We start from the raw sequence: 14,891 nt of genomic DNA, 5'->3' as shown, positions 1-14,891 counted from the left end.
CTGGCTGCAAATGTGTATTAACCTCCAAGAAAAGGGAAAGTAACTCCAAAGGCAATTCAGAGATCAGCAGAACATCCACTGATGCCATCACTGGCCCAAAAGGTACAGATCAGGGAGATGAAGCTATTTCTCCCTCACTTTCAGGGAGTGGGGTTACCACTTCTGTCAGTGAGCTAGGATGCTACTGCCCGGTGCCCCAGGGACAGGGCTGCTGCCCAAGGCCATGGAGGTGGGGCTGCTCTCAAGGGCAACACTGCCACCTCAGTGGGTCCAGAGGCAGGGCCATCATCCCAGTGGGCCCTGGTATAGGGCATTGAGCCAAAGAAGATTATTTTAAAGTCTTAAGAATCTAAAGGAATTTGCTCTGCTAAGTTTTGGACTTCTGATTTCTCCCTTTACAAATGGAAAGGTCTATCCTATGCCTGTTCTACCACTGTATTTTGCAAGCAGGTAACTTCTCTGGTTTTGTAAGTTCACAGCTAGAGAGGAATTTTGCCTCAGGATGAATTGTACCTCAATTTATTTCATGAATTGATAGATGAAGTGTATCATGTAGATGATACTTGGATTATATTTGGGACTTAGAGTTGATACTGGAATGGATTAAGAATTCTGGGCTGTTGGTAGGCTGGGTGTGGTGGCTCATGGCTGTGATCCTAGCACTTTGGGAAGCCAAGGTGGGTGGATCACTTGAGGTCAGGAGTTCAAGACCAGCCTGGCCAACTTGGTGAAACCCTGTCTCTACTAAAAATACAAAAATTAGCTGGGCATGGTGGTGGGGTGCCTGTAATCCCATCTACTAGGGAGGTTGAGGCAGGTGAACTGCTTGAAACTGGGAGGCAGAGGTTGCAGTGAGCCAAGATTGCACCATTGTACTCCAGCCTGGGCAACAGAGTGAGACTGTCTCAAAAAAAAAAAAAAAAAAAAAAAAAAAAAAAAAAAGAAAGAAACGAAAAAAAGAATTTTGGGCTGTTGGAATGGGTGAATGTATTTTGTATGTTAGTAGGACTTGAATTTTGGGAGTCAAGAGGGCACATTATTACAGGCTGAATTATGTCTCCTCCAAAATTAATCTCTTAAAGCCTCAACCCCTCATACCTCAGAATGTGACTGTATTTGGGAATAGGACTTATAAAAGAGATAATTAAGTTAAAATGAGGTTATTAGGGTAGGCCCTTATCCAATGTGACTGGTGTTCTTAGGAGAAGAGGAAATTTAGACATACAGGGAGACAGTGACCATGAATGTGCACAAAGAGAAAAGGCTATGTGAGGTCACAGCAAGAGATGCCTATCAGCAAACTGAGGAGAGAGGCTGCAGGAGAAACAAAACCCCTTGGTATCTCCATCTTGGACTTCTAGTCTCTAGAACTAAGAGAAAAACACGTTTTTACTGTTTACGCCACCTGGTCTTTGGTCTTTTGTTATGGCAGCTCCAGGAAATGAATGTACTGGGCTTTCTGTTATTTGGCACTAACTGCCTCCTAATAAATGCCACAGAAATCACCTATATGCCACTCATACAGCACTCCCAAAATAATAAGCTCCAAATTGAATCAGAATGACATGATTTCGAGGAAGAAATAAAATGAAAAGGAAAACACACTGAGGCAGAATAAGATGATCAAAGAATAACTGAATCTAAGGGAAATGTAGAAGAGTGATCTATGCAAAGAAACAGTGAAGAGAGAAAGTTTCATTTGGATCATCAGCTGTCACGTGACTCAGTGAGAAGAGGAGATTAAACATATTCATGTGATAGCTGGAGGGTGTAAGAAGAAAGTTATATGTGAAAAGCGCTATCTAAGAAATTTACAATAAGTTCAGAAGTAAGAATCACTGAACAGAAATATGCCTTCAATGTTTAAAAACTCACAAAGTTTCTAGGAAAATATAAACAAATTATTTCTTTATATTTTATAGTTATTGCAGATTTAAGTTGTACTATTTTTTAAAAAGAGGATGCAGAAATATAACAGCCATCTCACTAAGCATTCTTATAGCTGCGATTCTTCTCTCCCAGTGATATATGTCATATGCTGAGCATATTAACACAACAACTTATTCATCAGGCAAGAAAGAAAAAAAAAGATTTTTTTTTTTAAAGGGATCACATCAGCACACTTCACTTGAATATTGGTGATATGGTTTGGATCCGTGACCCCACCAAATCTCACGTTGAATTGTAATCCACAATGTTGGAGTTGGGGCCTGGTCGGGGGGTGACTGGGTCATGGGGGCGGTTTCTCATAAATGGTTTAGCACCATCCGTCTTGGTACTGTTCTCATGATAGTGAATTCACTCTCATGAGATCTGGTCATTTAAAAGTGTGCAGCACCTGCCCCCTCACTCTCTCTTGTTCCCGCCTTGGCCAAGTGAAGTGTCTGCTTCCCCTTCCCCTGTGATCTCTTGAGGCCTTCCCAGAAGCCCAGCAGATGCCAGCATCATGCTTCCTGGGCAGCCTGTGGAATCATGAGCCAATTAAACCTCTTTTCTTTATAAATTACCCAGTTTCAGGGTTTTTAAAAAATATATATAGCAATATGAAAATGGACTAATACAATTGCTATGTTCCACACACCTACCTGCAGAGGCACATCTGGATCCATAGTAAATTGGGCAATTTTGTCAGCCCAAGGCAATAATTTCTTCGTTTTGTGGTCCACATAATAATCAAAGATTGTTCCCTGGGATGGAAATTTCACTGCTTTCATCTCTTTCTGCCACCACCGGCTGAAGTCAGCTTGATAATCAGAAAGCTAAGGAGAACAAGAGAAATACTTATTGTAGACTCAAAGGTAATTAAAACTATGAAAAAAAACAAGAAACAAATTATGAGTAATATCATCATAGGAGTAGAAGCCTAAAATTACCATATACCCATCAAGCACAAATTTTGTGAAATAATTAACTTAAAAAGCAAGGTAAAGTTAGGTGAATGCCAGATTACCTGTTGGTTATTCAATCTAATGACAACATATTATGCAAATTCCTGTGCTAGGTAGTCACTATTGAAGAGTGGTGTTCACTTCTACCAATGTTCACAACAATTTATGGGAAAATGGGAAAAATAAGAATGGAGTACTTTTAAAAAATTAATAACATTATTTGATTTAAATACTGTCCTTTGTTCTGAGCTTATAGCTTTCCTGGCCCTTTCAATAATAAAATAATTTTCCCTTATAAAATTATGGTGATAAATAGTTATTTTTATAAATGCTCTGGCTTAGAAAAGTAAACAACTGGCAACTCTATACCATTCCTACACATCATTATTGAAACTCTGTTGATCTCTGGAATTCTAAACCTGGGAATCCCTGCCATGAGAGATGGAGGAATGGAGAAACACATGGACCTGTTTTCCCACCAGACCAGATCTAAGGGTTGTAGTTGAAAACTGCATAGGGACCAACTTTCAGCCTCCAGAGAGATTTATAGTAGCAAGGAACAGACTCTCTTTACTGGGAGGTGCTTGTTTTAATATGAGTATAGATAGAAGTCATTTACTGCTAGATTAGGGTTTGGAAAATAAAGAGGAGGACAACTGTGTGCAACAACTAGAAAAACCCTTCTATATCAACAGGATGACCTGGCCCAGTGATGCCCATGTCCAGAGGATGACCTGGCCCAGTGATGCTCATGTCCAGAGGATGACCTGCCCCAGTGATGCCCATGTCCACAGGATGACCTGACCCAGTGACTCCTATATCCACAGGATAATCTGGCCCAGTGACTCCTATATCCATAGGATGATCTGACCAGTCACTGCCATAGCCACATGATGACCTAGTCCAGTGACACCTCTATCCATCCACAGAAGACCTGGCCCAGTTACTCGCATATCCACAGATGACCTGGCCCAGTTACTCCCATATGCACAGATGACCTGCCCCAGTGACTCTTGTATTCATAGGATGACCTGGCTCAGTGCCTCTTATATCCACAGGAGACCTGGCCCAGTGTATCCTATATCCATAGCATGACCTGACAAAGTGAGTTTGATGAACTTTTAAAAATACTGTGTGTGTCTACTGCTTTCAGCAATCTCATTTTTATCTATGACTTCAACTGTGATTTTTCCCCAGAGAAGTTTTTAAACCTGCTTTTACTTTGATGTCCCTATGTCATGGATTATGGCCTATAAACTGGGCAGGGGGGGGTGATCAGTGTTCACAGGGACAACTTGCCCCACCATCTTCCAAACCAGCTGAGAACATCCTTCTACCACCCCATGCATGAATTATGCATTTAGGTTCATTTAAATTATTTTCAGATTGGTGGCAGAAGACATTTCTTCACCCTATAAAAGTTGGTCTTGAGCCAGGACAGTTCAGACGATATCACTTATCTGGCACCATTCTCTGTAGGCAGACTACATTTAACTTTTACTTTACATCAAACTTTGCTTCACCTAACCACTACATAGGCAAAATGATTTTGGTGACAAATCTTTCATTCATTAATTCATTCAACTAAAGTGCATTTGTTCTAAAGTAGAAAAGAAAACAAACAGGGTCTCTCCTCTCACGGAGTTTATGGGGAAGATAGAGGGGAAGAATATGAAGATGTGTCATCCAGCTGAGGCTAAGTCCTCTAAGTCAACAAATGCAGAAATCAACAGTTGTCTTGAAAGTGGTTTGCTATAAGTGAGAGTAACAGAGGCAATGTATTTTAATTGGATGCTCAGGGAAGTCATCTTTAAGTGCCATTTCAGGAAGAGTCCAGCACGTACAAAATTCCTGTGGGATGAAAGAACTTGGTGTGTTCAAGAAACTGGACCCCGTAGCTGGCGGGCGGGCGGGCGGCGGGGGAGGGCGGGGAGTGGGGGAGGGAGTGGCAGAAGAAGAAACAGGAAGAGCTAAGCAGGGCTAGATTCAGAGGCCTTATAAACAGAATTAAAATTTGAAATGTTATCTTAAAGGCAATAAGCAGCCATTCAAGTGTTTTCAACTCTGGAGTGTATAATATGATTTCATGTGCATTTCAAAAAATCACCCTGACTGCTGAGTGGATGATGAATTATCAGAACAAATGTAGAAACAGAAAGCCCAGTGAGGAGGCTACTTCAGAAGCCACGTGAGAAATGATGGCGGTTTATGGGAGTTCAGATGAGCTTGAATTGAAACTCGTTTTGGAGGTTGGCTGCAACGACTAAAGAACACAGGTCCTAAGTCAGTCAGCTGCTGTTTGAACCTGGCTGAGGCATGGGTTAGCTTTGTACTTGGAAGCAGATTAATATACCTTTCTAAGCTTCAGTTCCTTATTTGTAAAAGAATAGTTGTACCAATCCATATAGGGTTTTATTGTTTTTGAAGATTAAATGAGGTACCCTATGAAAAGCTCTAAGCATATTCCCTGACACATATTAGGCACTCAGTTTGTTAAGCTACCAAGTGGCTATCCTGAGAACATTTCTTGTGTCTGTTTCACGCATATTGCCAACATCATGGCCTGTTTTTGAATGCTTTGTAGTTAGAGCCCTTTTGAAAATTTTAAGCTGCTGCTGCTGCTCATGTTGACTATTAATTACAGAAAGGAAGGTGCCAGTGATATCCAGCTTCCAGCTTATATAACTAGGGGGGGGGAAGGCTGATACATTTGGAAATTGGAAAGATTAAAAGAGGGTCAGCTGGGAGGGAGGTGAGGGGTTATGAGCAGGAGGGGGAAGATGTCCGCTGTCAACATCCCACTGATTTTATAGTCCTAGAAAGCGAGAAAACTTGTGGTAAATATTGAAAGAAATATCTGGTGGATGAGGAGGGTTGCCTATTGTCTGCATGTGGCTTCCATAAACAAGAAACCCACACATGTTGTAAACTGTGCCTCTGAGAAAGACACATGAAGTCCCTGACACGAACACTTGACTCTCACTCACATAGTATCGGCTGCTAATCTTTAGAGAGCACTTGGAAATTACAGAAGGAATCTGGCTTCTGAGAATGGCTGAAATAAGATCTAGGAGGCCAAGTGAATTCCAAATATATTATTATAATAATAGGCACGAGTTATGGTAACTTAGTGGCGAGAAGTGGAACTGGCCAACAGATTATATCAACCATTTATTTTCTGATCTACAGTGAGCAAACCAACAGCAATATAGGTCACTCTTGGCTGTGATGCCTTTCAGTGTAAATACCCCATTTACACCTGGAAAGAGCGAGGAAGCCTGGAAAATGTGTTACCTATTTTTTGTGTAAAAATTCAGGGGCACCCATAGAAGCACTATGAACCATGAGAGGCCCTGAGGTACCATGGAAGGTGTGGCTTTTGGAGAAAGAAACTCAGGTGGGAATCCTGATGTTGCCATTTCCCATCAGCGTGACTTTGGACAAGTTACTTTGCCCCTCTGAGCTTTACTTTACTTGTGCAATGAGGATAGCTTGAAGAATCAGGGTAAAGATCACAGGAGAAAAATTATACATAGAGGTACATGGTGGCAATTAGATCTGCAAATTTCTAAAGTTGAATAATTCCCACTTTGCACTTTGGCAGGCCTAAGCAGTTCGTGGGATATGTGTGCTGGTGCAAATGTTTGTCTCAAGTGTTAATCAGAAGCCACAAAAGGGCTCTGCAAGCAATCTGTACAGGCATGAATATTTCACTTTCAGCTAAAAAAAAAAAAAAAAAAAAAGACCAGTGATAAAGAAATTGGCCCAGGGTTGACTATGGTTCACAAATGACTATCCTGGGAATAGTGTGTGAGACTGGTTAGAAGCAAGAGGGACTGGAGACAGGGAGACCAATTTGAAGGTTATCGTATGCTACAACCGAATTGTGCCCCCTCCATGTCCCACCCCCAAATCCATATTTTGAAGCCCTACCCCTCAGTGTGATGGTATTTGGTGGTGCGGCCTTGAGACATAATTAGATTTAGACGATGTCATGAATATAGGGTTCTCATGATGGGTTTAGTATCCTCGTCAAAAGAGAAACCAGTATGTCTTTCTCTCTCTGTCACATGGGGACACAGCGGGAAAGTGGGGGTCTGAAAGGTGGGAAGAGAGTCCCTGCTGGAACTCAACCATGCTGACACCATAATCTTGGACTTTTAGTCCCCAGAACTGTGAGAAATAAATTTCTATTGCTTCAGCCACCCAATTTGTGGTATTTTGTTATGGCGATCTGAGCTACTAAGACACTATGATAGCCAGGGCAATCTAAAGATGCATTGCCCCTGAATTTAGGCTGCAGGGATGGAGAAGAGGGAACAGGGTTGGCAGCTATTTTACAGGTGCAACTGAAAAGGGTCTGAGATCACAGGACACAGAAATCAGGAAGAGTGATGTCTCCCACGTTTTTAACTGGAGCTACCGGGAAGAATGTACCACTGAGCAAAAGAAAAGAAGGAAGAGCAGGGGCAAGTTGGAGTATGGGGCAGAGGAGACGGTCTGTCTCAGGCACACTGAGTGGGATTTCTTGTAGAAGAGCATGCTGGAGGTGAAGCCCCAGAGGCAGCTGGAACACAGAACTTTCAGTTCAGAAGACACAGCCAGGCTGGAGGGTATGGATTTGGCATTGTCAGCTGGGGTTAGAACCATCAGGGATGGGACTACCTAGAGAATGCACAGACTTAGGAGAGAACAGGGCAAGTAGTATAGACCTATAACATAACAAAAAGGTATGGATCACATATTTTAACCTCCCCCTGACCCTGTCCCACACAAGACTGGAAACTGGTCCTGTAAACTACTTCTAAACATACCTGATCTTGTAGCAGGGTGCCTCCAAAAGCCCAGATACAAGCAAATACAAAATAGACTTCATAAACTTCTTTTGGACTGTCAGAAGGCACATTTTCAGGAGTTAGCAAGCACTCCAAAAGAACACATATAGTCTAAAGAAAAAGAAATAGTCAAATAAGGCAACATCTTTCAAATAGTGGAGTAAGTTCAAAGAATATTTTTACAACTCCACTTTATCCTTAAGAGAGTACATCGTTTCCCAACTGTGATTTGCTACATTGGGAGAGACAAAAATTACCACCTTAGGTGTCTAAGTTAACAGTAGAAAACTTGTCACTTTCAACCAAAATGATCTAGGTAATAACAAACTATTTTTTAAAAATAAAAATTTAAACATTCCAGTTAATAATCAGTATACAAACCAAAATCACATGTAAGCAAAAAAAAAAAGGGGCATATATCTGTATTCACTTTTTTATACATAGGAAACCATTTTCTAAATAGTATTCTATAATCCACTTCCTCGACTAAAAACTGAAGACATCTTTCCTTATCAATAAGTGTTGCTCTACACCATCACTGGAATGGATGCAGAAGATTCCATTGGATGAACAGGCATTTATTTTACTATTTCCTTCTTGTTGGACATTTAGATAAACCTCTTTCGGTAAGCGCTTTGGCAGTCATTTTCCCACCTGTTGTCATAAATTTAGAATGTTGGACTGGCAGCTTAGGCCTGTGGCAGTTTTTTGGACACCGAACTAAATTTAACCTTGAAAGAAATGCTGTTCAGGAACTCAGGCACATGTTCATACCCTCCAGGTGAAATGGCAACGTGCTGGGCGGTCCTAATAGACCTAGCCCATGCTTAGGGCAGTTGCGTCAGCAACGAGGGGAATGCGGCCGCTGCAGGGGACTTCACCATGTGAAATAATAACCAGTAATGAACAGGTTTGGGGGCTAGTTCTCTAAAGCACAGAAAGTTGTCATTAATTAGCACTGTTACAGATCCTAAAAACTCAAGAGACTCTTCCCCCAGTTTTTGCAGGCAAAGATAGATTTTCATCTCTGTTATACACACAGCAACGCAAGCTATCACAAATCAGGTCAGCACCGTGTGTGTGCCTTTCCTTCCTCGCCACAAAAGATGGGGAAATACTTTTCATTTAAATTGTTGAGCACTTACTACATTTTTAAATCTTCTTTCTTGATTTCTATTATTTCACGTTGTGCCACATTTGCCAATTTGAAATAATCTTTTAATAGAATAAAACCCACCAATTTGCTATTAAGAAACACAGTGTAAAACTGAGGCTTTGTTACTTTTTAGTAGAAGCCATGTTGTTCTAAGGAACTGTTGAAATCAAAACAAAAAAGACTGAAGGCTCTCAACGTGACGCTATCTGCTGAGATGAGCACATGAATAAGGCCATGTTTCTTCTATTTTCTCCCACAGTACTTGAGAAACATTTTGAGTTCTGTGTCAGCACATAACACACTTTAATGCACAATCTGAAAGAGTTAATACACCTTACCAAATTTAAAGAGGCATCATACATCCGAAAACAGAGTGCATTAATTTCTCAAGATAGCCATTTCAGGTTACTATCTTCTTACATTCATCTTTGTCTCAAATTCCCATACTTATTAGTAACCACAGAAGAGAAATTACTCTATAAAACAACAGCTTAAAAGGAGCTAAAAATTAAATGCCATTTCTGAATACAGTGAAATAAAGAAGTAGAGCAGAAGTCATATTAATTCCTACTGACCTATTTTCACACTACTCTTGAATGGAAAAGTTCACACCACAGAGAATCACACAAATACATAAGTCAACTTGAGAAAGAACACGATCATGCTTTTTTGCAAGTATTACACCAGAGGAAGTCTAATTAGGCTAACTACATAATTAATTCATAATGAATAAATTCAGACCTGCTTTCAGAAATAAATTATACCTCAGATAATTACTGTTGAAGACTATCGTTTATTTAATTGGTGTGTGAATTATCAAAAAACCTGAACTTTCTCTTATTATGCTTGTGACTATGTCTAATTTTGCATCAAACAAATTTGGTAAGGCACTCACTTAATGGTAACAAAGCACTTAGAAAGCAATTTTGCTCCTATAGGAAAAAAGGGGTGTGGGGGGTTTTCAAATTGTAAACCTTTCATGAAGTTTTTTGCTTGTAAGGGCTGGGGATAGTTTCTCTTCATGCTGAGATTAAGATCACAGCCTTCATTTCTGTGTGCTGTGAATTATTTTCATTGGCTTCCATGACAACCTATCATGTGTGCCCTTCACTCTTACCATCTGTCTCAAGATGAAGATGAGAAAAAATATATCCCTGGGATATTATGAACTCTTCATCCAGACTGACACGCCTCCATGAATATTTTTGGGAGGGGGAGGTCTGTGAGCGATGGCACCTAGGTGGTAGAATTCAGAGGCTTTCTCTTACTCACGGGCTGGCATCTTTAATTGCACAAGTTTATTTTATTCAGAAAACATACTGAGCACCTTCTCTGGGCAAGTTACTTAGGAACCAGAAAAATAAATAAAGCTATTGAAACTTTGTTGTTCTAATTCTGTGCAAAGACACTGGAAAGGAACACAATGGTCCAACAAACACATATCTGGCACCTACTATGTGCTAAGAGCTATCTGGGGATATTAAAAAAAAATCAATAAAACCTGGTTCCAACCTTCATTCACAAGATTGTGAAAAGGAGGACAGCACAAACTCAAACGCTAACAGAATGTGATAGATGTTTGCAAAAAGCTCCAGAGAACATGGGGGGCGGGGGCAGGGGCTGGAGGGTTGGGGCAATCTAACAGTTCCAGAAATCTTCTCATTTTCTTGGGCAAGCAAGAACTTCTGTTGCCTTGATCAACAAACACTACCGCATCAGGACTGGAATGTTAAATGGTGTAACCGAAGACAAACCTGCACCAGGCTACTTTCAGGAATTGAAGTGATGGTTTTAAAGCTTGTTCTCAGCTTATCCAAGCATGCGGGGACATATTTATCAAAAAGAATAGTCAAATTGGCCTTTTCTGATTGATGCCGCCTTCTGTCTATCCAACTGGCCACATACCTGAAAAGGAACACAGAAAAGCTTTTATTGAACACTAGGCTTGAAAAGCAGAATTTCACTAAGTCAAAAGTTTCCTCCTTCAACACAGCTTGGTGCAACAATTCAGGGACACGTTTAGTGAGTTCGTTCTATTTCTCAAACTGCAAATATTTTAAAATGGTCCTTTAAAAACTTGTTTTAATGGCCATTTTACCTTAATGAAAAGACTGTAAAAGAAACTCCTAATAGCACTTAGAAGCCAAACATAATGGAATATAAGTAGACCATTACTGAGCATTTATGAGGAAGTGCAGTGTGTCATTTCCTGAAGGGCTCAAACTATTCCCATAGTGTAGGCCTTATTTATGAAAACAGCTTGTGATTTTTCTTGATTAATCTTGGCATCAATTATTTAGTAATGAGAAATCAGTTACAAATAAAAAGATGAAAATTCCATAGGGGCTATTTCAAAGTGCCTCCTTTTTCAATGGACTAAATGTAACTCCAATCTGATAGCTGCAAATGAGTTTCCAATAGGTGGCTCTGATACGGCGTTTCATGCTTGGGTGTGTGTGTGTGTGTGTAATCTGAAACATAAAATGTTATCAATTTGATACATTAAATATCCTTAATGTATTAGTAAAATAATACTTATTAGTAAAACAAAGCATGACTTAGTAGCACCTATAGTAGTCTACAGGGCAAAAATGTATGATGTTAAACTAAAAATAATCCCTCAGAAAGTTCTCATTAAGGATGAAGCAGGGGGAATAAATACATTTAGCAGTCAGCAGAGAAGCAGTATGACCACAGGTCAATTTCAGCTACACCTTGCATTTTGAGCATCAGGAGACATTAAGGCAAGATGATTATCTGACAAAAAGCTCCTTTCACTTTTCGCAAGGCTTCACAATAGAGTTTATTAAACAGTCAGTTATGTTACACTCTGATGAAATTTATAAAATGTCAACTGTCAAAACTTTTTCAGGTCTAAGATAAATGGGTTTCAGTAGAAGTCCAGTTGCATAAGAGTAACCTGATAGAGTGTCTCTGTGTGGTAGTGACAGTGGGAACTGCGGAACGATGGAAAGCAGGTGTCAGTGCCTGGGGACAAAGGAATGAAGGCCACCCTCTCAACTACTGATTTTACCCTATATCAGCTGCCAGAGTGGAAAGTGGAATTTTTGTATCTAGAGCTTATCAAGAAAGGGGAAAGAGGATTGCCCAGGGAAAGGAAAGTCTAAAGTGAGACTGCCTGGATATGCATCTCCGTTCCACCATTTTTAAACTGTGTTACCTTGGGCAACTTACTTAACCTCTCTGTGCTTCAATTTTCTCCTCTGTAAATGGAGATGGTAATAATATGAACCTCCTGGGGTGGTTGTGAGGATTATGTAAGTTTGCATGTGCAAAGTGCTTACATTAGCATCTAAAAAATTCTCAATAAATGTTACTCATTAGTACAGAGTTGGTGGCATTGGGAAACTCAGGATTAGATTGCGGCTCCATCTCCCTGTGTTTCTCCTAAAGGCAGTAGTGTCCCATTGGGCACAAGAGTTGGCATCCTGGATTCTGATGGATATAACAAAACCTACACCCCACTTCCCAACAAAGTTTCTTCCAGGTTTCTGTGGGAGCAGAAAGCCATGGCAAGGATCACTAGGAGCAGTAACTTCAAAAAGTAGCCCAGAAGGAAGAAGTGGGCTTTGCACTTAGGGTGCAGGTAATAGCGACTTCATGGAGTCATATCAGCAGCAACTAAAGTCTCAGAGAAAATCTACTGAGCCCACTAGCAAATGATGCTTTTGCACAAATTACTTCCACAAGTGAGAGCTGCTCCAGAAAAAAGTCAGTCCAACCAAACCAGGAGATGTGGTAAGAGCTGATTCTGCTTGAGAGAGAGAGAAAAAAAGTGTGTGTTGGGGGGAGAATCAGATAAATGACCTCTACTAGGGATCAATCACACCACACAGCACAGGATAGAGAGTAAAAATGGCTATGTTGCTGGACAGTTTAAAAATTTATGTAGAAATTATTGCTAAACTTTCATAGCTTAGGAATAAAATACACATTAAAAGACGGTAAATTTAGAAGGAGAAACTGTTACCCTTCAGCAAACACTGAAGCTATAGGGCTGCACTTGTGTGCAATTCTTGCAACACTGCTTCACAAAAAAAAATTCCTTATGATTTTTAAAAGATGTGATAGATGTGAACATGACTACTATTATATTACATACAATTGAAAATGGCATACTAAAATGGCATTTCCTTGCCCACAGAAAAGATCACCCACATTGGTGCCCCACCTCAGGAAACGGCTACATTGTAATGCCCCAATGTATCATCTTAATGGCAACATGCAGGTTATTAACAGAGAGTTTTGGCTTTCCAGAATTTGCAAATGAGTCCTCCTATCAGCAGCTCAGTTGTTCCTCCTTCCTCCAGAACTGTTCCAGGTTTATTAAGTGAAGTCTAAAACCCTGTGGTTTCTAAACTTTCTAGAGTAGCCAAAGTTCTCAGACCTCTGAAAACTTTTTATTTATTACTCAGTCCTCTGGGGTTGGATCCTGTTGTATCAGATAGAAGGAATTGAACAAACTGTAAGTCTACCCTCAGAGCAAGTTTTGAGTTCTCTGTCATTCACCATGGCCTGGAAAAATGGTAGACAGTTAGCAGCACATGCTGACTAGCAGTGTATACCAATTATTTCTGAAGTTGCATGTTTATAATATATACAGTATCCAAATATGAGGCATTGGGACAATACGCTCATTTGATATAGGTGCAAGTATTAGTGATACAAAGCCAGAAGAATATTTTAAGCTCAAGTAATAGGAGAAAGAGGATGATCTAAAGCTGTGGCTTCCAAGAGTCATCTAGCAGTATCTAGTCTTTCATAATCAGACTTAGGGATGACTTTTTTGGTTTTTTTTGTTTTTTTTTGAGACAGAGTCTCACTCTGTCGCCCAGGCTGGAGTGCAGTGGTGTGATCTCGGCTCACTGCAAGCTCCGCCTCCTGGGTTCACGCCATTCTCCTGCCTCAGCCTCCCGAGTAGCTGGGACTACAGGAGCCTGACACCACGCCCGGCTAATTTTTTGTATTTTCAATAGAGATGGGGTTTCACTGGGTTAGCCAGGATGGTCTCGATCTCCTGACCTCATGATCCACTCGCCTCAGCCTCCCAAAGTGCTGGGATTACAGGCGTGAGCCACCGCACCCGGCCAGGATGACGTGTCTTAATGTCTCCATCTTAGTTTCATATATCTCAGCAAACATTAATAAAAGTAGAAAATGTGCCTCTATGCCAGAGAAAGAGAGAAAGAGAGAGAAAGTAAAAGTGGTAAAATGGTTAGTGATTGCAGGAAAAGCGTCTCTGCTGTGCATTGTACTACCTTTCCAACTTTTCTATAGCTTTGAACTTTATTTCAAAGTTTTGACTCTGAAAAAAGCATTGCTGACAACTGAGACTTAAGAGATTCGCTTGGAAAACTGGGCTAATAATTATGTCTATTTCAGAAGGTAACTGAGTATTAAATGAATTAATATGTATAAAGCTATCATTTTGTTAATATAACTACCTTGAAGTAAGATGTTAAGGTCTCCAATAACTATGGAGAGGAAAAAATACCCTTTATCCTAAAATAGCTATTTCGTGACTTATTGAAAGTTTATTGCAATGGGAGGTGAAAATAGAAAAATACCTTTTAGAGAAGATTTCCATTATTTTGGAAAATGACCTGGATGAATTCTTTGGTCACATCCATGAAAATTAACACCTACCCAATAATTTTGGATAAAACAAAACAAAAAAACCCAAAAGCAAAATCGAATGGTGAAGACAGCGTTGTTTGACTCTCTTAGGAATATAAATTGGGTGTCTCTTTAGCCAACCCATGACCTTTGATGTATTACATGAAAGTCCTTCTTTAAACAGAGATTTGGACCCAGCTTTTGTTAGCACAAATCTCCACAGGATAGGATTGAGATTGAATGACATATGCCTCGGGAGCTGTGAGGTTCACTACTGCGATCAGGGCACACCCAGGAGGGGTAAGAGGTCTCATGAAGGAAATGAATGCAGTGCCCAGGTTCTCTGTACAGAGGGAGTCAGGGCTGCTGTAGAAA

The 14,891-nt window shown here is 40.3% G+C and overlaps 1 protein-coding gene across 1 annotated transcript in view; it reads right to left on the bottom strand.

The window, feature by feature from the left end:
* DNAH11 (dynein axonemal heavy chain 11) overlaps positions 1 to 14,891 on the bottom strand; it is a 372,580-nt gene that overhangs the window by 185,344 nt on the left and 172,345 nt on the right. The window contains exons 44-46 of the mRNA XM_050784822.1: positions 10,634 to 10,784; positions 7,703 to 7,834; positions 2,586 to 2,759 (exon numbers count right to left, since the gene is read on the bottom strand). Coding sequence (XP_050640779.1) covers positions 2,586 to 2,759; positions 7,703 to 7,834; positions 10,634 to 10,784 — 457 coding nt within the window. The remainder of the gene's footprint in view (positions 1 to 2,585; positions 2,760 to 7,702; positions 7,835 to 10,633; positions 10,785 to 14,891) is intronic.

This window comes from Macaca thibetana, chromosome 3 (assembly GCF_024542745.1).
Source record: "Macaca thibetana thibetana isolate TM-01 chromosome 3, ASM2454274v1, whole genome shotgun sequence".
NCBI classification, from domain to species: domain Eukaryota; kingdom Metazoa; phylum Chordata; class Mammalia; order Primates; family Cercopithecidae; genus Macaca; species Macaca thibetana.
Note: the sequence above shows the minus strand (reverse complement) of the source record. Positions and strands in the feature narration are given on the sequence as shown.